Here is a 24,235-nt window from a genome sequence, read left to right as displayed (position 1 = left end):
AACTGATATTATCATTCCCCAGTTACTGTCTCCTCCTCTCAGTCCCTGCCTCACTTCTCCCTTAAAGTTCTGATATCTTTCCTTATTGCTGGCATTCCCACTAATCGCCTATGTTCTATTCTGTACCCTTGGAATCATTCTGTCCCGTGTATTTCTCGGCATTTATTTTTAACCACTATATGTACGTCTTTGGGGTGCGTCTGGTGAATTTGAATCATTTCTTCTGATTTATGCAAAAATACTGCTTCGCCACACACAACTCTTATGTGAGGGCAGTTTGGATTGAATGCTCCCTTTTTGCCCTAGGGGAAAGTTTTGTGGATGGTGGTGATGAGTGTGAGTGACTGGTGGGATCATCGGGATTCTGAGCCTGTCGTTGCCTGGTCTCCATTGGTGCCATTCCAACAGGCAGTGCTGCGTATAAGCTCTCCTGATTGTGGATACTTTCTCACTTGTCACCTTCCTGGTCCAGCACTTCCCAATTAACCAAATCACCTTCCTCAGCCGTTATGCTCATGGCTGCTGCCCACTGAGCATCCACCTGCCTGGGCCTTATCCCATTTACCTCTCAGTCTGCCCAGATCCCTGGCTAACTCATGCTCGTATTTTTCTAATTATTTTGCCTGTTTTTCACCCATGTCTCGCTCTGTAAAGGTTCTAACTGTTCCTTCAATCTGTCCAGCTCAACTTGTACATTGTCTCGTTCCCTGGGTTCATGCCTTTCCTTTCGTCGGTCTATTTGTACACTATGTAATTCCAAGCACTTTGTTCTCTCAAATGTACATGATATATAATGACTGCTGCTTTCCCTTCCTCTTGGATTGGTTTTTCCACCATTGCTAATGCTCTTCCAGGTTCCAGGTCTTAACCTCCAACCTTCTCAAGTTTATAGAGTATATACTCTGTGAGTTCTCTCTTCTTTATAATTTAGCCCATGGTGTTGCTGTATTCCTTTTTATGTAGAAAGTTAAATATTTCTGCAGTATTGCCAGTCTCAGATTTTCCCAGATACAAAGAATTCCCCAATCAAGTATACACACACCTTCTGGTACCCTGAATGATCAGTAACCACCTTTTGCAACTGGTGGCGTTGTCTCGACAATCTACCCAGCACTGTTTGGTAGCTGATCCCCTACACAAAACAGAAACACACACCAGACTTTTATCTCCACCATTTTTGCTCTCCTCCACATCCTTTCTTACTCAATGATGCCATAGTCATTGTCCTAAACAGATCTAAGCATGGGTGCTACTCTTAAAAAAATACTTACCCCTTTAGACTACTGAAGTCACTGGCCACACTGTGGGTCATGAAAGTATCCCGAACAAGCCCCTGGCTGTGATGGAAGACACTGAAGCTGGTGAGGTAGAAGTCTTTAATGAACACAACAAGCAGGCATTCTCATGCAGACACTCACAGTAGAGGCTCCCAAACCCAAAGGTACATCACATTTTTATACCCTTAATGCTTCCTTTGAATTACATATCTACAGTATCATACACCTCTGAATGTTCAAGCACCTTTGTCACAAAGTAATTCACACAAGTAGTCTAAAAACATCTGGGGTCAGAAATCCCTGACACCCAGAATTAATGTTGTCAGGGCTGTCTTGGAGTACACAAATGTGATAGTACACAAAAACTATTGATTTCCCATAGCTGTTACCATGTTTGATATGCAAAGTGACAACATCTGTCTGGTCTGCCAGTTTGTATTCAAGTCACAATGGTGCAAGTAACTTGGCCATGTTGTCTGGTTCGATGCAAGCAAATTAACACAATCTCATTGTTCTAATGTAGAGCTATTGTACATGCAATCTCTTAGTCTGTGGAGCAGCTTGTGCCTTTAACTTCAATCTACTGTTAGAAATTTATGAAACAAATGAGACTAATTGCAAACTTCCTGAATTTATTTACATTTACAGAACTGGAGCCTGGTTCTTGTTTGAATTAATTTCTGCTATATTCTCATAACTCCAGAATACTCCCTAACACACATTTTAATTTTTCTTTCCCCCCAGATGAACGCAAAAAGCTTGGTAAATGCAGATCGTTGTGCACTCTTTCAGGTTGACCACAACAAGGGAGAGTTGTATTCAGACTTGTTTGATATCGGTGAAGTGAAAGAAGGAAAACCAGTCTTCAAGAAAACTAAAGAGATTAGGTACCAAATAGCAGCTTTATCAGTACTGAGAAATAAAGAGGGAAATGTTTTGTCCTGTTCCATTTCTTTACTTGTACATTGAAGGAATTTCTGTATCGAACTAGAAGTTGACATTATGGGTTGACAGCTTATAGTATTGACTTATAGTTGGGTCCTGTCATAGTAAATTAACAAAATGATTTATAAAGTAGTGAAAGTATAGCAACATGTTATTTATTTCCATATTAATATCACATAGAAATTGATAACCGGAGGATATTCAACAAATTGTCATCTCTATATCCAGTCATTGATATATAAGAATTGTCAGTAACCAGCATCCATTATAAAGTTTCCATTATTTCCCAGAAGCATGAGGTAGTTTTGTATGAGTCAGGTTCTGAGTGTTTTTCTCCTTTGGGTTATAGCATAGTACACTGTTTTAAAGTACTTATTGTTCAAAATTTACTGCATTATTAGAATAGCTAATACCTGCTGAATAATACCTGCACTATGTTCTTGGAGCAAATATTCTGATGTCTGACAAACTTAGCTGAGCTCAGTAGTCACTTCCTGTTTATGGCATGCTGCTACTACCTGACAGCGTTCTTTCAATGGGATACCAGCAATCATCTGAGGTTTTGTATAATATAGGGCCTTGCCAGTCATAATTGGCAAGTTTTTCTCTTAACAGCTGGTGAGGGTTGTTAAATAGACAACAATCAAACAGTAAGCTCATTTAACACACATAAAAGTTGCTGGTGAACGCAGCAGGCCAGGCAGCAGCTATAGGAAGAGGTACAGTAGACGTTTCAGGCCGAGACCCTTCATCAGGACTAACTGAAAGAAGAGCTAGTAAGAGATTTGAAAGTGGGAGGGGGAGGGGGAGATCTGAAATGATAGAATACAGGAGGGGGAGGGATGGAGCCAAGAGCTGGAAAGTTGATTGGCAAAAGGGATATGAGAGGATCATGGGACAGGAGACCCAGGGAGAAAGAAAGGGGGAGGGGGGAAGCTCAGAGGATGGGCAAGGGGTATAGTGAGAGGGACAGAGGGAGAAAAAGAGAGAGAAAAAAATATATGTAATAATAATAATAATAAATAAATAAATAACAGATGGGGTATGAAGGGGAGGTGGGGCATTAACAGAAGTTAGAAAAGTCAATGTTCATGCCATCAGGTTGGAGGCTACTCAGATGGAATATAAGGTGTTGTTCCTCCAACCTGAGTGTGGCTTCATCTTGACAGTAGAGGAGGCCGTGGATAGACATATCAGAATGGGAATGGGATATGGAATTAAAATGTGTGGCCACTGGGAGATCCTGCTTTCTCTGGCGGACAGAGCGTAGGTGTTCAGCGAAACGGTCTCCCAGCCTGCGTTGGGTCTGGCCAATATATAGAAGTTCAGCGAAACGGTCTCTATCATTTGTCCTTTTTTTTATTGCTGTTGGTGAAAGAGAAGAACAGAGAGTTAATGTTCTAAGTTGGAGATCATACATTAGAACAATCAAAAACCTGAGGCATTGCCTCCATTCCTCTGTCCACAGAAGATGTCTGTTCATTTTATTGTTCAAGTCTCCAGCATACATTGGATTTGTCACTTTAATGCTCTACTTAACAAATTCTAACACTATTTTCCTTCAGCTCATTAGATAATCACATTCGGTAGTAGATGACATTCAACTTTTACCATCTATCCATGAGGCAAAAGTGATCATCTCCAGCTTCATAGTTCAGCTGTCGCTGACACGTACACTTGTAGTACAGTAGTGCTAAACTTACTGCCAGGAAAATCAGTGAGAAGTATAATGGGAGATTTGGAGAATGTTGAGAGGTTCCCTTGCAGGAACTAGTAATCTCTAAAGGTAATAGCTCAGTAAAAGGAGTCTCCTGCCATTCCTGAGTCCTGGTGTGTTGAATCAGATCCTTGCTGCCGAATTTCTGGTGGTGGAAGTTGCATGCCCTGCTGGACTGACTGAAAGCCATTTAGGTACTGTATTAAACAAATGGTTGTGTCAGCCTGTTTGCATATCTCCCATTGAGAAAAGTCTGTGATTGCTGGCAAGCCATTGGAAGATATGCTCCACTATTTACTAACTACTGAAGGAAATTGCTTAACAAGCTAATTCCGTTCTGTTGATAAGGTTTTCTATTGAGAAAGGAATTGCTGGACAAGTAGCACGAACAGGGGAAGCTCTAAACATTCCTGATGCCTATGCAGACCCTCGCTTCAACAGGTAAATAACTTACAAATTACTTTGTTTCATTATTCTAACATTAACTGATTCTCAAGGTCATCAGAAAAAGCAGTGCTTCGAGAGCACAAAACTTGAGTTAATGCAAATAACTTATTTTTGTGAATTGTACCACCATTACCATGACTTCACGGGTCAAATCTCCTTGGATAACTATTCCTTGAGGTTTATTTCCATTTCCTAGCTATTATTAACAGGCAATTATACTTAGCAATGGATTTTTAAGACACGTGGAAGGATTCCTCATATCCGATATGTGTGTCTTTTTTATTCAAATTAACGTCACGTTGAAGTTAAAAATGACTTTTTATTCATTGCTTCTTCCAGTGCTGCTCGGTCATATTAGAAGTTTTTACTCTGCCTTTTTAAAGTTTGATCTGTAAAGCTGTGAGTGACAGTTCATTGTGAAATTTATAAAGTTATTGTATTTTTCATGTAGTAACAAGCTAATTCAACAATGTGTGGTTATGTAGCACTTCTTATGGAGTAATATTACCCATGACACTTTGAGGCAGTGTTGTTTGAAATAACTTGAACTTAAACAGATAAGGAGTTAGGGAGTTGGTGACTGCAGCTTGCCAAAGAGGTAAATTATGTGGAATACTTAAAGGAGAAGAGGAATATAAAGGAAGAGAGATTCAGGAAGGAAATTAAATACCTAGAGACCTGAAGCTGTGGATGTCAGTGGTGTGGCAGAGGAAGTTATTGATGCACAAGGCATAATGGGAGGAGTGCAGAGCCAACTAGGTTTTAAAGATCGTGATCATGGAGAAATTCAAGTACAAGGATTAGAATTTTAAGATTAATGTACAAGAGACAAAGATCCAATATGAACTTAAGGGTGATAAGTAAATAGTATATAAAAGGGATTATTGTATTCTCTCCTCTTCTTATCTAGATTCTTAGCTGTTAAGGGGTAAATGAAGTCTCTGTGTGTATGAAAGGGAATTGAGAAAGGGAACATGAATACCTCATGAACACAGGAGAGGCAGAAAGAACATCAAATAAGTACAAAGAATATGTTAAGAGTTACAAAAAGACTTGTTAGAACTATCAAGAACAACACAAAAATTTTTTATGATCATCACCATTCTCTTTTTTCCACTATTGTATGAGCAGAATGATATTCCAGTTCTGTGATGGGCAGAAATCAATTTTACACTTCTGGCAAATTCTGACCATGAAGCCAGAGGGCATCTTGTTCCCTTACAGTGAGAGTGGAGGAAGTGTTTGAGTTTGAAATGCACCCAGAAAAGAATTTTACTGAACTTTGAATATTCTCTTTGGTCAACCATCACTGATCGCATCATACTCACACCTTAACTAATTTGCTGCTTAATTAGCTCTCTGTCTACTTCAGAACATGCTCATCATTCATCAGTGGCATTAATAACAACAGGCTGCATTTATATGGAAGCTTAAATATTGTTGAGTATTCAAAAATAATTTGCTCATTCGGTATTACATAAAAATTAATGCCTAGGATATTAGGTTCATTGGGACAAACTTCACAAGAATGCAAAGTTTTAAGGAGCAATGTGATGGAGAGATTGGGGGAGTGGGGAGGACATTGTGTTTAGATACTAAAGACGCATTGCCAATTATTGAGAGAAGAATGCATAAGAAGTCAGATGCATCAACCAAGTGTTCAGATTCCATTATTAACTCTCATAATTACGTTAGGTAAATCTATATAGCATCAGTTAAAGGAAAATATGCATCGCCTGCTAATTAAAAAAACAGGACAACATTTGGAAAATAAAGCTAAACAAATAAAGGGCAAGGATTCCAGAAAAGAAAGATTTGTTGCCCCTCCAGCTTTCAAATCCCTTACTCACTCTTCCTTCAGTTAGTCCTGACGAAGGGTCTCGGCCTGAAACGTCGACTGCGCCTCTTCCTATAGATGCTGCCTGGCCTGCTGCGTTCACCAGCAACTTTGATGTATGTTGTTTGTTGATCAAGTCTTGCTTTTAACAGCAGAATTGAGTTCTTTCAAACATGTCACGGAGAAACCAGAAATTTGTAAGAGTGATACAGTACTGGTAATTAACGGATTCTCCAAAGGTTGTTATTTGGGTACTACATAATAGTCCAGTGAGTACAGTCAGAATGTACACGATAGAACAAATAACAGAATAGATAATTAACTCATTGAAATATACAACACTGAGTGCTAAACTAACTGTATACTGTAGAATGAAATAATATTGGAAGTGGGGACACTCAAGGATTAGCTCCTTATCCATATTAATGGTTTAGTCTCTGAATCTCTAATTTTACTAATTACACCACTTGGGAAACAGAATCAACACAGTGGAAAGCAGAGATAAATGAGTGAGCAGAGATCTGGCAGGGGCTTAGGACTCGAGAGAGAAGTCAGTGAGAAGATGTATGTGCAGCAACAAACAAGTGTAAGTCTAGCAATCAGGATAGCCATGTTTACAGTAAAAGGCAGGTAGATCAACTGCTTTAAATTGCATGTATTTAGTAGGTAAGGTGGATGAACTGAGGGCATGGATTGTTTCTAGGGAATGGGATAGTGTGGCTATAACGGAAATGTGGCTGAGGAAAGGGTAGGACAGGCAGCTCAATGTTCCGGAATACCAATGCTTTAGGTATGAGAAAGGAACGGATAAGAGTCAGGTGGATGTTGCTGTTTTGATAAGGGAAGACATAATTTCAGTACTGAGAGAAGATATTCTTGTGGGATCATCTAACAAGTTCATTTGGGTAGAATGCAGAACTAAGAAGGGGATGGTCACCTGGGTAGGGTGATATTATAAACCCTCCTCCCAATTGTCTGCAGGAATTTGAGAAGTAGATGTGTTGAGAAATTGCATGTAGTTCTGAGAATAGTAGGTGGTTGTGGAAGATTTAAAATTTCCCAGTATCGACTGGGCAACCCTGCATCCAAAGGGCCTGAATGAGGCAGAACTTGTGCAGAGGAACCTACTTGTGAAGGAGCAATTCTGTACCACCTCGTAGGGAATGAGTTGGGCCAAGTAACTAAAGTGGCAGGTGGGCACCACTTTGGGTCCAATGACCACAATTTTATTTGTTTTAACATAGTTATGGAAAAAGATAGAACTAGTCCTGAACTGGAGCAGGGCTAACTTTGAGGGCATTAGGAAGGATCAAGCTGGAGTCAACTGGGTGACTCCATTTAAAGGGAAGGGAACAGTTGTCAGGCAGGAGGCTTTTAAAAGGGTCATATCAATGCAACCCCAGACTTTTTGGGAGGACAGGGAAGAAATCCCGGAGGACCTTGTAGAGATATTTGCTTTGTTATTAGCCACTGGTGAAATTCCAGAAGACTGGAGACTGGTTAAAGTTGTTCCATTGTTCTAGAAGGGTGGCAAAGACAGGCCCAAGAACTATAGGCCAGAGAGCCTGACTTCATTTGTAGGGAAGTTACTGGAATTAATTCTGAGGAACAAGCTGTACCATCACTTGATATTTAAGATCTAAGCAGGAAAAGTCAGCTTGGTTTTGTGAGGGGGAGTTCATGTCCGATGAATGTTTTGGAGATTTTCCAAAGAGTAGCTAAGGAGATAGACGGATGTAAGGCAGTGGATGTTATCAATATGTATTTTAGTAAGGCTTTTGACAAGGTCCTGTATTGCAGGCTGATCTGGAAGGTCAGGTCGCGTGGAATTCAGAATTGACTCGATGATAAGAAGCAGAGGGTGAGGATTAAAGGTTAATTCTCTTACTGGAGACCTATAACTAGTGGGGTATAAGGGGGAACAGTATCCGGGTCTCTGTTATTCATTATTTATGTAAATGATTTGGATATGAATGTACACAGCATAATTAGTAAATTTGCTGATGATATCAAATTAGAGGGTCTTGTTGATAATGAAGCAAATTACAATAATTTGCAGAGAGATCTTTATTAGTAAGAGAAATGGGATGAGGAATGATAACTTATTTTCAACAGTGTGAGATGATACGTTCTGAAATAAGGCTAAGACTTGTAAGTCAGAGCACTGAGTGTTGTGCAGCAGAGGATCTAGGAATACAAGTCCACATTTTGCTGAAAGTGACAGTGCGGATGGATGATAGCGAAGAAGGCATTTAGCATGCTGGCCTTCAGTCAGGGCACTGAGTTTAGGAGTAGGGACATCATGTTGCAGTTCTGTAAGTTGTTAGTGAGGCTGCATTTGGAATATTGTGTATAGTTTTGGTCATGCTATTATAGGACAGACATTGTCAAGCTGAAGAGGATGCAGAAAAGATCTATGAGGGTGCTGCCTGGACAAGAGGTACTCAGTTATAGGGATAGATTGATCTTTGTTCCCTGGAATGCAGGAGAATGAGGGTTGACCTCAGAAATTTATAAAATCATGAGGGGTATAGATAAGGGAGGCAGTCATAGTCTTTTTTCCAAGGTTGGAGAGTTCTGAGAGGTTAATGTCTTTACACAGAGGGTAGTGAGGATATGGAATAAGCTAACAGGGGAATGGTTGAGGCAGGTACAACTGCACCTTTTAAGAGGTATTTGGATGGGTCCTGTACATGGAGAGTAATGGGCTGGACATGGGCAACTGGGACTAGCATGGAGGATAATGTAGTCAGCATGGGCCAGTTTGACCAAAGGGCCTATTTTTATGCTGTCATACTCTGTGAATAAATGAAATATCATGGGCAAATATGAAATTATCCATTTTGGCAAACAACATAGAAAAATGTGCTTTGTCTAACTAGTGAATGATTGCAGAATTCAGATACAGAAATCTGGGTTTGTACAAAAACTAGTATTAATATAATGCAAGTAATTGGAACAGCAAACAAGACATTGTTTTATATTATTAGGAGAAATGAATGCAAACATAGAGGTTATGCATAGGAGATTGATGAGTCTCCATTTGGTTTCCAGAACTTAAGACCCTGCATTTCTCTGATGTTTAGTTTGCATTCAAAGCTGAAACTCTTGGCTAGTTTTTAATGTATGCTTGGTAATGGACCCTGATTCAAATTGGTCTGAAAAATATGCTTCTGATTACGTGGTGACATTCATGAAAATGAAATTCAATGGCATTTGAAGTTATAAATGGTGAATTGTCTTTATTATAATTAGAATAATATGTTTAAATTAACTGGGCAAAGAAATCATAATGAACAGTTTTTCGAATGTTTAGTTTCAGTTCACTTCAAAATCTAAAACATGCACGTTTTTTCTCCCCCCTGCATTGATAGAGAAGTAGACCTTTATACAGGGTATACAACACGAAACATTCTCTGCATGCCTATCGTCAGCCGAGGGATTGTCATTGGTGTCATACAAATGGTGAACAAAATGAGTGGTAAAGCCTTTACTCAAACAGATGAGAAGAACTTTAAAATGTTTGCCGTTTTCTGTGCTTTGGCTTTACACTGTGCAAATGTAAGTAACTTAAGTAATGTCTGCATTAATGTTCAAAAGCTGTAAACTTTTCCAATTATGTCTTTTAATGTTTTGAATTAAAACATGTATATGTACTATACACGTAAAATCCTATATAAATTGATGGATTACTACTTCAGAATTTCGATACCCTGAATCATGACTCCCAAGTTATTTTAGAGGCGGAGGGATCATTAAGAGGTTTCACTGACTTTTGAGGTGTGAGATCATTACTCTTCATCCATTTGTTTAAATGATTTGAAAACATTATACTCAAGCTGAGTTACACATCCATGTGGTTCTATGTCTCAGTATCCAAACTTGTATTTTTACTTTACATGGGATCCCAGTAGGCAATTGTAATCTACCATATTCTACCAAGGCTAAGGACTGGGGTTGGTGCATGAATTCTGGAGGATAATGGTTATAGAAAATGATGTAGACTTTGATAATCATCTTTGTTTGCATATATCCTAATTTGGAGCGTGATTGACTTGTCAACATCATGAGATCTAATATTTGAAGAAAAAGAAATTAAATCAAAAATCAAAACAAGAAAATAAAACAAAAATCACCAAAGTAGATCAGAATGCATTGGAGGAGAGTAGAATATATTAATATTTCATCTAATTCTGATGAAAGGAAAAATGGCCAAACCTTTTAATGCTCTGATTTCGGTATTTTGTTTTTGTCTCAAGTTATTGTTCTTTTTTTCCAAAATTGAAGTGCTATAATATAAAATAGTTACTTCTTTGTAGGTGTTGCTTAAGTAGTTTTTTCTGTATAACTTTGGTTAAAAAATACATTTACCACATATATTTCACAATGCAGTTTCAAGCCATGAAAGCCAAATCTTTCAGCAATGTCTTAAATATTTTAATTTTAAATTAAGTCTCAAGTCTTTATGTATTGGTATAAGTATCTAAGATGCTATGAAATTGTTGATTTGATATGACATGAGATGTTACAGCAGGACATTTCTGAAGTTGAATGATGATAAAAATATGAAAAGTGTTTGATATATTAGAAGTACAAAAGAAAACATGTAAAATTTAGAAAAAAAATTGAAACATGCTCTCTCTGTGAATGTGTAGTTCTCTCCCAACTGGTGCCTGTCTCTCTCAGTTACTGTATATTTCCATGTAATATGTAGCTCTTGATTAGTAAATCACCCATTCCTTGTTCAGTAAATTGCTCTTCTCTTTCCCATTCACCAAGTTGCTGGATTGCTTTCTTTCACTCAGTGTGTTGGTGTTCCTCTTGGAGAATGCATCTCCAGTTTTGTCATAACCCAGTTCTATTCTCTTGCTCAGTTAGTGGTAGTACGGAGTTCTTTGGGCGTGTGTGTACACACGCATGTATGTACACTCACACACACTCTCTCACTCACCCGCACTCTCTCACTCGCGCACATTCTCTCAGTCACACACTCCCTCACTCACTCACACTCGCGCACTCTCACTTAGGCACACTCTCGCACGCACACTCGCACACTCTCTCACACATGCACACTCGCTCACGCATGCGCACTCTCTCGCACGCACTCTGTCCCCCCTCCCCCTCCCCCCTCCTCCCTACCCCTCCCTCTCCCCCTCACTCTCTGTCTGTCTCTGTCTCTCTCTCTCTCTCTCACACTCTCTCACTCACTCACTCTTCCACCCTTTGTCAAGCTACAACTGTGTAACTTGATTTGTGAAATTGCAGCTTTCTATTTTAAATAGTGCATAAAGCTCGACTGCACAGCACAGGAGCAGGTCTTTCAACCACCAATGTCTCTACTACCATAATGCCAAATTAAAATAACCAATTCTGCTTGCATATGCTCTATATTCTTTCAACTCCTGCCTGTTTATGTGCTTATTTACGTGCCTCTTCACTGTTGCTATCAAGTCGGATTTCATCACCTCCCGTGGCAGTGTTTGTAGTTACCTACCGCTCTGTATTTAAAAAACAATCATAAATCTCTTTTAATCTTTCAACCTGTCATCTTAACAGTATCACCTCGAATATTTAATAGTTCCATCTATTTATCTGATCTATGCTCCTAGTAATTTTATATACTTCGGCCAGATCCCTCCTTGGTCTCCAATGCTCAGAGAAAATAGTGCAAAGTTATCCAACCTCTCATTACTGCTAACACTCTGTAATCTAAACAACATCTTGGTGAACCTCTTCTGCACTCTCTCCAAAGCCTCCTTATAGTGTGACCAGAACAACACACAATACTCCTAAAGTGGCCTAACCAAGTTTTTTATGCAGCTGCAACATGATATGCCAGTTTTTATACTCAATACCCAACTAACTGAAGGGAGGCACACTATACATCTCCTTTTCCTTACTCACTTCTTGTGTTGCCACTTCCAAAGAGCTATGGATATGCACCCGAGGATCACTGTGCGATTTCTCTGTTCATATTTCCAATAACCAATATCCTGATGAATACTTTGACAACCTTCCTCACTTTGCAAACTGTTGCCAATTTTTGTGCCTCTTGTAAAATTTTCTAATCAGCCCACATACATTTTTATCCAAATAATTTATGCATATCCCAAATGAAGAAGGTCCCAGCACTGATCCTGTGGAACACCAGTCACGGACCCAGAGTCAGAATAAAACCCTGCTTATCCTCTGTCTTCTATAGTGAAGCCATTTTTGAATCTCATCTACCAAGTCACTTTGTGTCTTAATCTTCTGGATCAGCCCACCTGAAGGATGCTGTATGTATATAATATCCACTCCTCTATCCTCATTAATAATCTTCAAAACCACTTCAGAAATAAAGTTCATAAAATGTGGCCTCTCATGCACAAAGCAGTGCTGACTATCCCTCATGTTCATACTTTTTCAAATGTGAGTAAATCCTATCCCTAATCTTCAGTAATATCCCTACCACTGACGTAAGGCTTACGAGCCAAAAATTTGCCCTATTATCCCTATTATCCTTCTTAAATGAAGGAACAATATTGACTATTCTGTAGTTCTCTGGGACCTTTTCTGTGGCTAAAGAGGATACAAAAATGTCTGTCATGGCCTAACAATCTCCTCTCTGACCTCCTTCAATTGTCTGGGTTAAGTTCCATCAGGATCATCCCGGCGGACTTGCCCATCTTCATGTTCTTCAAGTGACATACTACTTCTTCCTCTTTGCTGTCAATATGCCCTGGGATAACAGCATACCCCTTTGTTGTCTCACTACCCTCCTTGTCCTCCTCCTTAATGAATACAGATATAAAATACACATTTGGTACTATGTTATCTTCCGCAGACTCCAGTTATACATTCTTTCATGTGCCTTTGAGTGATCCTGCCTTCTCCTTAGATACCCTTTTGTTTTTAATGTTTAAATTGCTTTGATTAGCTCATTCACAACGTCAAGATGTAGCGCTCAGACTGCCCCCGCCCCCCGATGTCTTTCTCCTCTCCCCCCCCTCAGAATTTTTCTCTCTCCTCCCATGCTGGTAACATCCTCTTCCTCTTCCCTTCTCCCTCTGGTGTCTTACTCTCCCACCATCCTCAGAGTCTTCCCCCCACCTCACTCACCCTTGTTCTCTGTTGCTTTCTCTCAACCCCACCCACTGATTTCTGTCTCAATCAGAATCACTTAATGGCCAGTATGTGAAATTTACCAGAATTGTTTGTGGTTCAGTGCTATGCATAAAACACAGGACAATATCATAACAGACAACACAATAACAACCAATAGTTTGTGAGAGAATAGTGCAAACAGGCATGAGCAATCAACAATTAACAGAACATGCACAAATGTCAATAATCAATATTAAATAAATGTGAACATATGAACATATTAAATAATTATCAACAGAACAAAGAGAGCAGAAAACACCATTTAACGGATGTTGTGCAGGGACAGTGAGGGTATTACATCTGAATGAATTTTGTTGAGAAGTTGGATAGCTGCAGGAAAGAAGCTTCAGAGATGACGTGTAGTCCTGGTTGTGATGGACTTGCAGTGTCTCCCTGATGGCAATTTGGTGACTAGCTGACTGCTAAGATGGGTGGATTCAGCAGTAAATTTTTTCAGCTCTTTTCTTCGCTCTTCCAAGGAACAGGTCTCCTAATGTCAGTAGCTGACAGTCAATGATCTTCTCTACTGAGTGGACCAGTCATTGCAACTTGGACTTGGAGAGGGGAAGAGGCGGCGGGAAACTAAATGGTGATAAAGGTGGCCACAACACTCTCAATGATGGCTGAGTAAGAAATCAACAGGATATGCCTTGAAGTGTTAAGTTTCCTAAGCTGGTTTAGGAAGAACAGTCTCTGCTGGGCTTTCCTAGTGATGAGCATAAAGAAGTTGTCCCACTTCAATGTATTGATAATAGTAGTGCCCAGGAATTGAAATGACTCGACCAAAGACACGACCTGACCATTAATTCCTCGGGGGGGGGGGCAGCGGGGCAGTGTGAAGTGCAGGTAGTGTGTTGTTGGTGGAAGTCAATCCTCATTTCCACTGTCTTGATAATATTAAGCTCTAAGTTGTTATGAACATACCATGTTGCAAGAAGGCCGACTTCTCTTTGATAGCAGGTCACATCGCTATTACAGATGAGACTAATACAGTGGTGTCATCCGCGAACTTCAGAATTTTAATGGATTTGTCTGTGGAGGTACAGTTATTTGTATAAAAGAGGGGTGAAAGAACAAAGCCCTGGAGAGAGCCTGTGCTTATATTCATTGGTTTGGACAACTAGGATCCCAGCCTTACGTACTGCTTCCTTCCTGTCAGGAAGTTCATAATTTACTGACAGGTTCGATTCGGTACGGTACAGCTAACTGGGTTAGCTTGTTGTGGAGCAACTCCAGAAAAATAGTCTTGAAGTTGGAGCTAAAATCTGCAAACAAGATCTTCACATAAGTAAACAACAGGAATTCTGCAGATGCTGGAAATTCAAGCAACACACATCAAAGTTGCTGGTGAACGCAGCAGGCCAGGCAGCATCTGTAGGAAGAGGTGCAGTCGACGTTTCAGGCTGAAACCCTTCATTAGGACTAACTGAAGGAAGAGTGAGTAAGGGATTTGAAAGTTGGAGGGGGAGGGGGAGATCCAAAATGATAGGAGAAGACAGGAGGGGGAGGGATAGAGCCAAGAGCTGGACAGGTGATAGGCAAAAGGGGATACGAGAGGATCATGGGACAGGAGGTCCGGGAAGAAAGACAAGGGAGGGGGGGACCCAGAGGATGGGCAAGAGGTATATTCAGAGGGACAGAGGGAGAAAAAGGAGAGTGAGAGAAAGAATGTGTGCATAAAAATAAGTAACAGATGGGGTACGAGGGGGAGGTGGGGCCTTAGCGGAAGTTAGAGAAGTCGATGTTCGTGCCATCAGGTTGGAGGCTACCCAGACGGAATATAAGGTGTTGTTCCTCCAACCTGAGTGTGGCTTCATCTTTACGGTAGAGGAGGCCGTGGATAGACATGTCAGAATGGGAATGGGATGTGGAATTAAAATGTGTGACCACTGGGAGATCCTGCTTTCTCTGGTGGACAGAGCATAGGTGTTCAGCAAAGCGGTCTCCCAGTCTGCGTCGGGTCTTCACATAAGTGTTGGGGGAGTCCAAATGTTGAAGAGTGTAATGAAGACACAAGTTAACTACATCCCTCTACTATCCTCTACTGAGCAATTTGCTCTATAAGCAAACCGTAACGGGACAAGAACAGGATCAAATGGACTTAAGGTAGGCCAACATCAGACATTCAAAGGTTTTCATAACTACTGAAGTCAGAGCAACTGGCCTATGATCAATTAAGTCCAGTGATCATGTCTTTCTTGGGAACTGGAATGATTGTAGCAACCTTAAAGCAGTCCAGAACCCTGCATGATTACAGGGAGGTGTTAAGTATCTCATTGAAGACAGGTGCTAGCTGATCCAGACAGTGCCTAATGAGACACCATCAGGGCCTACAGCTTTCCTAATGTTCTGTTTTCCAAATTGTTTGCAAACATCTTCTTCACAGCAAGTATATGGTGGGTTGGAGGGAGGGGAGGCTGAGGAAGGTTAATGCAGCTCGGGTGAAGGGAGGATAGTGATATTGAGAGTGCTTGTGAAAGAGCGGGGGGGGTAGGGGCTCAGTATATCTGATTAGAGGAAATGAGAAGAGATCGAGATCTGATTGGCCAAGGTAGGGGAGGGGGTAACTTGGGAGCACTTCAGTTTGAAGTTGGTAAGACTTTGCAGGGAACTCCAAACTGGCTATTACTGTTGAAGTCTCTCTCTAACTGATCCTTGTAAATGGCTTTTGCCACTTTCAGAGCTTTATTAACTGCTATTTTGTAGAGCTATAATCCTCTCTGTTTCCAGACCTGAGGGCACGATCCTTTGCAGACCTTTCCCTCTCTGACAGTCTCTCTCCATGTGTCTTCCTCACTTTATGTAAAACTCATCCTCAACACAAATTCCATCCCTTTCATTTGCTATGTAACTTTCTTTCCTGACCTGCAAACAATACACAGCTACAAGTGACTCCAGCTCCATCCATGCACTGCCTGACAGCCTACTGACGACATATGTTGTCCAGAACTTACTTCTGTTTCTAAATGTGTGGTGACCTAGGACAATTAGTAACTGCTGAAAATAGATTTTTGCCTTCTTAACTTATTCAGAATAAACTGAAGATATTTAAAAATCATTAGTTAGAAAATAAATGTGAGACTTCCGGTTAAGATGGCGATGGTTTAGTCGCTTAAAGCTGTCGCTCCATTTTATTTCTTATCTCCGCACCCCGTCTTTCCTTTTTTTCACTCCAAATTGTTAAAAAAAAAAATTTTTCCCTCCTGCTTGCGAATACACCTGTCTTACAATGGTTTTAAAGACCACCAAATCGGGGAAAAAAGAAGTTCCTGTGGCTGGTTCCTCTGCCGAGGTAGTTTCCATTTTGGAACAGCACCGACAAGATATAATATCCGAGCTTAAATCTGAATTTAAGACTTGTTTCAGTTCGTTAGAATCCAAATTAGCTCAAATTAATTCCAAAGTGAAGGCTCATGCCAAATGTCTTTCTCTTCTTGAGTCTACTACTGATGATTTAGAACATCGCTTTCACGATTTGGAAATCGCTTGCTACAGCTTGAGGGATTATAACAGCAAGTTAATATCTAAAGTTACGGATCTGGGAGGTCGGAGCAGATGTCAAAATTTACGAATCCTTGGCTTGCCGGAAGCTATTGAAAGTGGATCTCCAGTTGAATTTTTCTCCACTTTGTGAGATTTTTGGGAATGATATTCTTCCGACCCCACCCGAGTAGGACAGAGCTCACCTAAGCCGGAATCGGGCCATAGGCCACGCCCAGTAATTCTCTGTTTTCATTGCTACATGGTGAAAAACCTTTTGATTATGGAAGCACGTCAGAGAGGAAAGTTGGAATACAACGGTCAATCTATCCGTATTGTTGAGGATTATGCTCCCCAAGTTCTGAGTCCATGTGCCCAATATAAAGGAGTCATGAAAGAGTTCTACAATCACGGACTCAGGCCCTCTCTGCGTTTTCCAGCTTGTCTCCGAATAACTCTCGCTACTGGAGAAAAAAAGTGGTTTAACTTAGTTACAGAAGCTCAGAAATTTATCGGAAGTCTCCCTGCTACTTCCATTTCCTCAGATTCAGTTTGATTACTTAAAATGGTGGACAAGTACTTTTTTTTTCCTTTGTTTTTTTTTCCTGATCTTTCTTTTTCAAGTCAGTGACTTTTTTTCATAGTTTCTCGCGGGTAGGTTACTGAGTAAAGTTTGTTTATATGTTTCTTAGTTCTTACCTTTTCTTTTGGACTATTACTTTGAATTTACCTTAATACATTTTGGTGGAATTGTTTTTCTTTTCTCTAAGTATAATTCTAATTTGTAGTGCGTAAGTTTTCTGGTTTTTGAATTGTTAACAAATGGAGCTTATGTTGATGTTAAGAACCTGGAAGTTGGGGTTTGGGGTGTTTTTTTTTGAGGAGCTTGCTGCTGATCTTAGGTAGCTTTCTTGTTGTGGGATTTGAGGGGGGTGAGGGATCTCTATTGCCAATAGCATTTATAGAATCTTTTAGTTATTCTTTGTTATTCAGGACATATTTCTGTCCTGATTCTCCTGTTTTATTTTTTTGCCCCAGAGCTGTTATTTGTTTGTCTGATTTTGCTCATGCCTACTACTCTCCATGTTTTTAAATGACAATGGTTAGTCCAATGAATTTTATAAACTGGAATGTTAAGGGATTGAATCATCCTGTTAAAAGAAGGAAGGTGTTTTCACATCTTAAGCAGCTCAAAGCTGCAATTGCTTTTTTGCAAGAAACACACATTCGTAGTTCTAATAATTACCGTCTCATGTCAAGGTGGGTGGAGCAGCACTTCCATTCTGCTTTTCCGGCTAAAGCCAGTGGGGTCTCTATTCTTATAAATCAAAATGTTCCTTTTGAGCTTCACAACAAAGTATTTGATACAAATGGTCATTTTATTATTGTTTCTGGGAAATTGTATAATACTAGGGTAGTCTTGGCTAACCTGTATGCTCCCAATTCGGATGATGTGGAGTTTTTTGATCGTTTTTTTTCTCTTTATTGCCTGACCTGAGCTTATATTCTCTTATATTGGGCAGTGATTTTAACTGTTGGTTAGATCCAGTTATGGATCGATTGTTCTCTGTTCCTAGACTACCAAGTAAATCTGCTTTATCAATTCAGTCTTTCCTTTCTAATTATGGTATCTCTGCTGTTTGGCGTTTTCTTCATCCAAGTGAGAGAGATTACTCTTTTTTTTACATGTCCATCATACTTTTATTAGAATTGATTATTTTTTAATCAATAATTTGCTGATTCCATCTGTTTGCTGTTGTGATTATCAGAGTATATTGATTTCAGATCATGCCCCAGTTACCCTGTTCATATTTCTTCCTGGTCTCCCTCAAATGAATAAACACTGGCGTTTTAATCAGACTCTGTTGTCGGATAATGATTTTGTAAAAGTTATGAAGGACCAAATAACTTTTTTTAAGATATTAATGTGTCATCTGAAACCTCAACTCAGGTTGTCTGGGATGCGATGAAAGCATATTTAAGGGGTCAAATAATTTCATATACTGTGAATTTAAAAAGAAAGACCTTTTCAGAGCGATTAGATCTGGTCAATCAAATTAAAGTAAACGACCAACTATATGCTCAGAACAAAAATCTGGAACTATACAAGAAGCGAGTGGAACTTCAATCTAAATTTGACCTTATTTCCACTCATCCAAATCCAATTGGATGCCAACTTCTGGAAAGTAAGAGCCGGTTTTATATTCATGGTGATAAATCCGTTAAATTTTTAGTCAATCAGCTAAGACACTCTAAAGTTAAACAACAAATTACTAAAATTCAAATGGGAAAGGGGAACATTACCTTGAATCATTCTGAAATCAATAATACGTTCAAAAATTATTATTCTCGACTCTTTTCCTCTGAATCTTTAAACGATAGCATTTCTGCCGAGCATTTCTTAGATAGTTTAAATATTCCTTCGCTTTCTCCTGATCTCAAAGCAAAACTCAGTGAGCTATTATCATTAGAGGAAATATCTTTACCCATTTCTGCACTGCAGTCTGGTAAATCTCCTGGACCTGATGGGTCCACTGCAGAATTATATAAATCATTTTCCTCACTGCTTTTGCCTCAATTAACCTTCATTTTATCCAATCCGTTTAAAGATGGTCAATTGCCAGCATCATTTAATGAGGCAAGTATCATTCTTTTAGCGAAAAAAAGCAAAGATCTAACAAGAGTGTTCCTCGTATAGGCCGATTTCTTTGTTAAATGTTGATGTTAAAATTTTGACTAAAGTTTTGGCTCATAGATTGGAGACCATTGTACCTGCAATTATTTCTGAAGATCAAACTGGTTTTTATTAAAAATCGCCTCCCCTTTTTTAATATATGGCGTCTATTTAACATCTTGTATTCACCTTCGTTTGGGACTCCTGAGTATGTTATCTCTCCACGCGGAAAAAACGTTTGATCGTGTGGAGTGGAATTATCTTTTTGTGGTTTTAGAAAAATTTGACTTTGGACAAAGTTTTATTACATGGATTAAATTGCTATATTCATGTCCCACTGCCTCTGTTTTGACTTACTCTTAGCAATCCCAACCTTTTAACCTTAAACGTGGCACCCGGCAAGGGCGCCACTTAAGTCCCTTACTTTTTGATCTGGCTGTAGAGCTATTGGCGATTGCGTTTCGTAGCTGCGCTGAATTGATGGGGATTTGGAGGGGGGTGTTGAGCATAAAGTTTCTCTTTATGTCGATGATCTTTTACTTTTTATATCAAATCCAACTACCTCCTTACCCCCAATGTTTTCACTACTTAATACATTTAGCCAGCTTTCTGGATACAAACTTAATTTACACAAGAGCAAACTCTTACCAATTAACAGAGAAGCACAAATACTAGAATTTCATGACCTCTCTTTTAAAGTAGTATATAATCAATTCACTTACCTCGGTATTACTGTAACAAGGAACTTCAAGCATCTTTTTCGAGAAAATTTTACTAATCTTTTAAATCATACAAGACAGAATTTGGCACACTGGTCACCTCTGTCCATGTCTCTGGTAGGTCAAATTAATGTTAAAATGAATATCCTTCCTAAATTTTTATACTTATTCCAATCTTTACCAATTTTTTATTTCAAAAGCTTTTTTTGATTCATTAGATTCTATTATTTCATCCTGAAGGGCAAACATCCTAGACTTAATAAAGTTCGCCTTCAAAAACCTAAAAGGGAAGGTGATATGACCTTGCCAAATTTTCGTTTTTATTATTGGGCAACCAATATTCGTTGCCTTACTTTTTGGTCTTTCCTTCATAATCAGTCTGACTGCCCAAAATGGGTGGCAATGGAGTTGAACTCCCATAAGGATTTCTCCATTTCCGCACTTCCTTGTCATTTGCCCAAACTAATTGTTAATCCTCTCATTAGACCTACTCTGAGAATATGGGCTCAGTTCAGAAAACATTATGGTCTTTATGCTTTCTCCCTCTCTAGTCCTATCTTTCATACTCATCTTTTCCGACCTTCTATGCAAGACTTAACATTTCATGATTGGTACAGAAAGGGCATCAGGTGTTTTGAAGATCTTTTCATAGACAATTGTTTTGCAACTTTTGAACAACTTGTCTGCCAAGTTTAACCTCCCTAACACTCATTTCTTTAGATATCTTCAAATTAGACATTTTATTAACCCTTTAATACCAAATTTTCCTGTGTTGCCTGGAAAAAACGTTGTGGACTTGTTTCTTTGTATAAACCCATTAGGTAAAGGTCTAATATCTACTACTCGTGATGTTAGCAACCTTGAGGCATGCCCCCTTTGATAAAATTAGAACTGCCTGGGAGCATGATTTAAATATTTCCCTGTCTGACGAGGTTTGGGATTCAGTTCTTAATTTAGTTAACTCAACCTCTATGTGCTCGCCACTGCCTTTTGCAGTTCAAGGTTGTACACAGGACTCATATGTCTAAAACTAAATTATCGTGGTCCTATTCTGATATTAGTCCCTTTTGTGACAAGTGTATAGTGGGCGAGGCTTCTCTTATCCACATGTATTGGGCTTGTACCAGTTTGGAGAAATTTTGGAGATGTCTTTTTTACTTTGTCCCATATTCTTAATTGCCATTTAGAACCTAACCCTTTGATTGCTCTTTTTGGCATTTTGGGTGAAGTTGACACGCGTCTGAGTCCGACTAAACGGCAAACATTGACTTTTGCCTCTCTTTTGGCTAGACGTTTAGTTCTTCTAAGGTGGAGTGATGTTGCCCCACCCATTCATTCTCAATGGCTTAGAGACATTATGTCCTGTTTAGACCTTGAAAAAATTCATTATTCACTTCTTAATTCGGACAACATGTTCCATAAGGTGTGGGGACCTTTTCTTGATTATTTTCATAACCTCTCTTTAGATTAAAAGTTTATCTTCCTTTTTCTTTTAGTGATTTAGTCCCTTACATCCAGCTTTCTTTTCTGGTTAACCTTTATAGGTTTTTTTATGGTGTGAAGTATAGTTTAGGTGGTAGGCAATACACTTTTTTTTATATTCACAGCTCTGTTGTGACAAAAGCTCTGATTAACTTTTCTTTATATCGTAATGGTTGGCTTGGAGTGCGTAGTGGGAGGGTGGGGTGGAAACTAACTTTATATGAGCAACATTCACTATAGCTAGCTAGTCAAACCCCTCTGGACTCACCAGGTGGGCTTCTGTTTGAAATTTTCATTTTTGTGCTCTCAAAAATTTACCCACATGCTTGTTACTTTTGCTCTGAATATGTTAAGCCTCTGATTGCACATTTTTACCCCTTGGTTCAACCCATATGGCCTCATATTTTAAGCATGTTTCTTTAACAATATTACTAGTCCACCTTCTTTAATACCCCTCTCTCAATCTTGTGAAAACCCTGAATTTAAGAATGTTGAACATAAAGGTCTGCCCTTAAGAAATGTTTCATTGTCTTTAATGAGCTTCTTTTCTCCAGAATTTTTCAATTAAAGTGTGTACCATTAAGCATTGCCAAACTTCTTTGCTCATGTTTTTTTCTATCTTTTTCCTCTGCCTTAAAATATCTTTTAATAATTCAGATAAGATTTCATCTCCCTTCATTTTGAAACTGTTTTTAAGTTCCTAATCCCCTGCTAAATTAGTTTAAGCTGTACCCACAGCACAGGCAAAAAAAATGATTCCAGGCCTGTAAGGATGTATCCCCAGCAATTTATAAAGGTAATACCTCCTGAATCAATTCCTAAAATGAAAAACCCTCAACCACCATTTCAAATGTCAAGATGGTACCAGCGTGCAACACTCCTTCAGTCGACATCTTCCAAATAGCAAAGAAAAGTAGTCTTTTTACTACTTTTACATCTGTTGTTCACCTTAAATGTGTTTCTGGGACTGTTAGAGCCTGCAATTTACAGTTTGGAGATCGGTAGAGTGATCCAGCGCTTGACTGGCTCTGAGAAGATTCCAGGAAACGAGCACATACTCGGACGGCCTCAAGACAAAGAAACTTCGAGGTGGGGTGTGAACCGATGTTCGACTCCATTTTGCCATTTAAAGCGTCCATTAATGGCTGATTAGAGCGTCGAGAATGACTGAGACTATCGAGGCAAATGCAGAAGGCGAGCAAGAGTTTCACTGCTGACTGCCTGCCTTTTGATCGCTGCTGGAGGAGGAGTCTGTGAGCGGCCTTTGGCTGTGTGGCTCGCTGTGGGAGGCGGTTAGGCACCTCTGCCTCATGTGGTATCCCTCTCTTTCAATGAATGTCAGTGATATCGTAAGACGGTATTGTGGTCCTGCATTTATGGACTGTGGACTTTTTCAGACTTATGGTTTTTGTATTCTGTATTTTTTTTAATTGCCTATTCCTTTTCCATTTTGTTGTGCGAGGGGCGGGTGTTTGGGGGTTGATGTTCAGTTAGTTTTTGTGCTGGGGAGAGTTTTTTTGGGGATTAATATTCCTGTTCTATTTGTGCAGGGGGAGGGGTTTTTGGGGAGTTGATGATTGGGATGCCATTCTTTTTTGTGGTGGGGTGGGTTTGATATTTCTCTCTGAACGATATTCATGTTCTTCCTTTGTTTCATGGCTATCTGGAGAAGACAAATTTCAGAGTTGTATGTGGATGCATGCTTTGATAGTAAATGAACCTTTGAACCTTATATCTGTAGGCATAAATTTATCTGTAGCTTCTCCTATTTTTTGTATTCGCAAGCTGGTTGCAAGGGTAGCAATGTAGAAATTACTTTCTTCTGAGGCTGTGTTTGTAATCTCTTTGCCTATTGTAATACTTCTGCAGGATTCCATCCCTCTTTCTGCCTTGTATCATTCATATTGAAATGGATCAAGACTGAGTTTTTGCTCTCGGTGCTGTTCTTGATGCTGACACTTGAGTACCTAGAATCATATCAGTGGCTGCAGAAAGCATTCTCCATTTGTCAACTGCTGTGCCTTTTTTTGAATTTCCTATTCTTACTTTTATATAGCTTAATCACCCTTGTCCATTGGGCTTGATCTTGATTGTACTCTGCCGAGGGACAAGTATTCAGAACTACAGACTGTGTAGTGAGGGTATTCCAGTCCTTACTTGGTTCTCTGGGTTAGGTACAGCACACAATTTCCATGCCACATGAAATCCCCGCAATTAACGCTTATTCCTATTAAAATCATTCTTGTCTTCAGAACTGCTCTTTTGACTGACTGTGACAGGTTTTCTTCAGAGAACTTGCATTGGGAAATTATTTAGAAACCTTGAGAAAATCTGCATAGTTTGATTTTCACTCTTCAGCCTTTTGATGTACCTGTTTTGCACTGCACCTATAATCAGAGAGGTTCCTTATGCTGCTATTTCAGAGGACCCAGAGGACTATCATGGACAACACGAGTCACAGATCGGTAGCAGATTGCTCCTCTCAAATTTCAACCAGTCAGGGACAGTCAT

General features: G+C 39.5%; 1 protein-coding gene across 1 annotated transcript in view; it reads left to right on the top strand.

Moving 5' to 3' along the window:
* pde10a (phosphodiesterase 10A) overlaps positions 1-24,235 on the top strand; it is a 258,340-nt gene that overhangs the window by 153,364 nt on the left and 80,741 nt on the right. Inside the window, 3 exon segments of the mRNA XM_063055068.1 lie at positions 2,022-2,164; positions 4,288-4,380; positions 9,598-9,784. Coding sequence (XP_062911138.1) covers positions 2,022-2,164; positions 4,288-4,380; positions 9,598-9,784 — 423 coding nt within the window.

Source organism: Mobula hypostoma, chromosome 8 (assembly GCF_963921235.1).
Source record: "Mobula hypostoma chromosome 8, sMobHyp1.1, whole genome shotgun sequence".
Classification (NCBI taxonomy): Eukaryota; Metazoa; Chordata; class Chondrichthyes; order Myliobatiformes; family Myliobatidae; genus Mobula; species Mobula hypostoma.
Note: the sequence above shows the minus strand (reverse complement) of the source record. Positions and strands in the feature narration are given on the sequence as shown.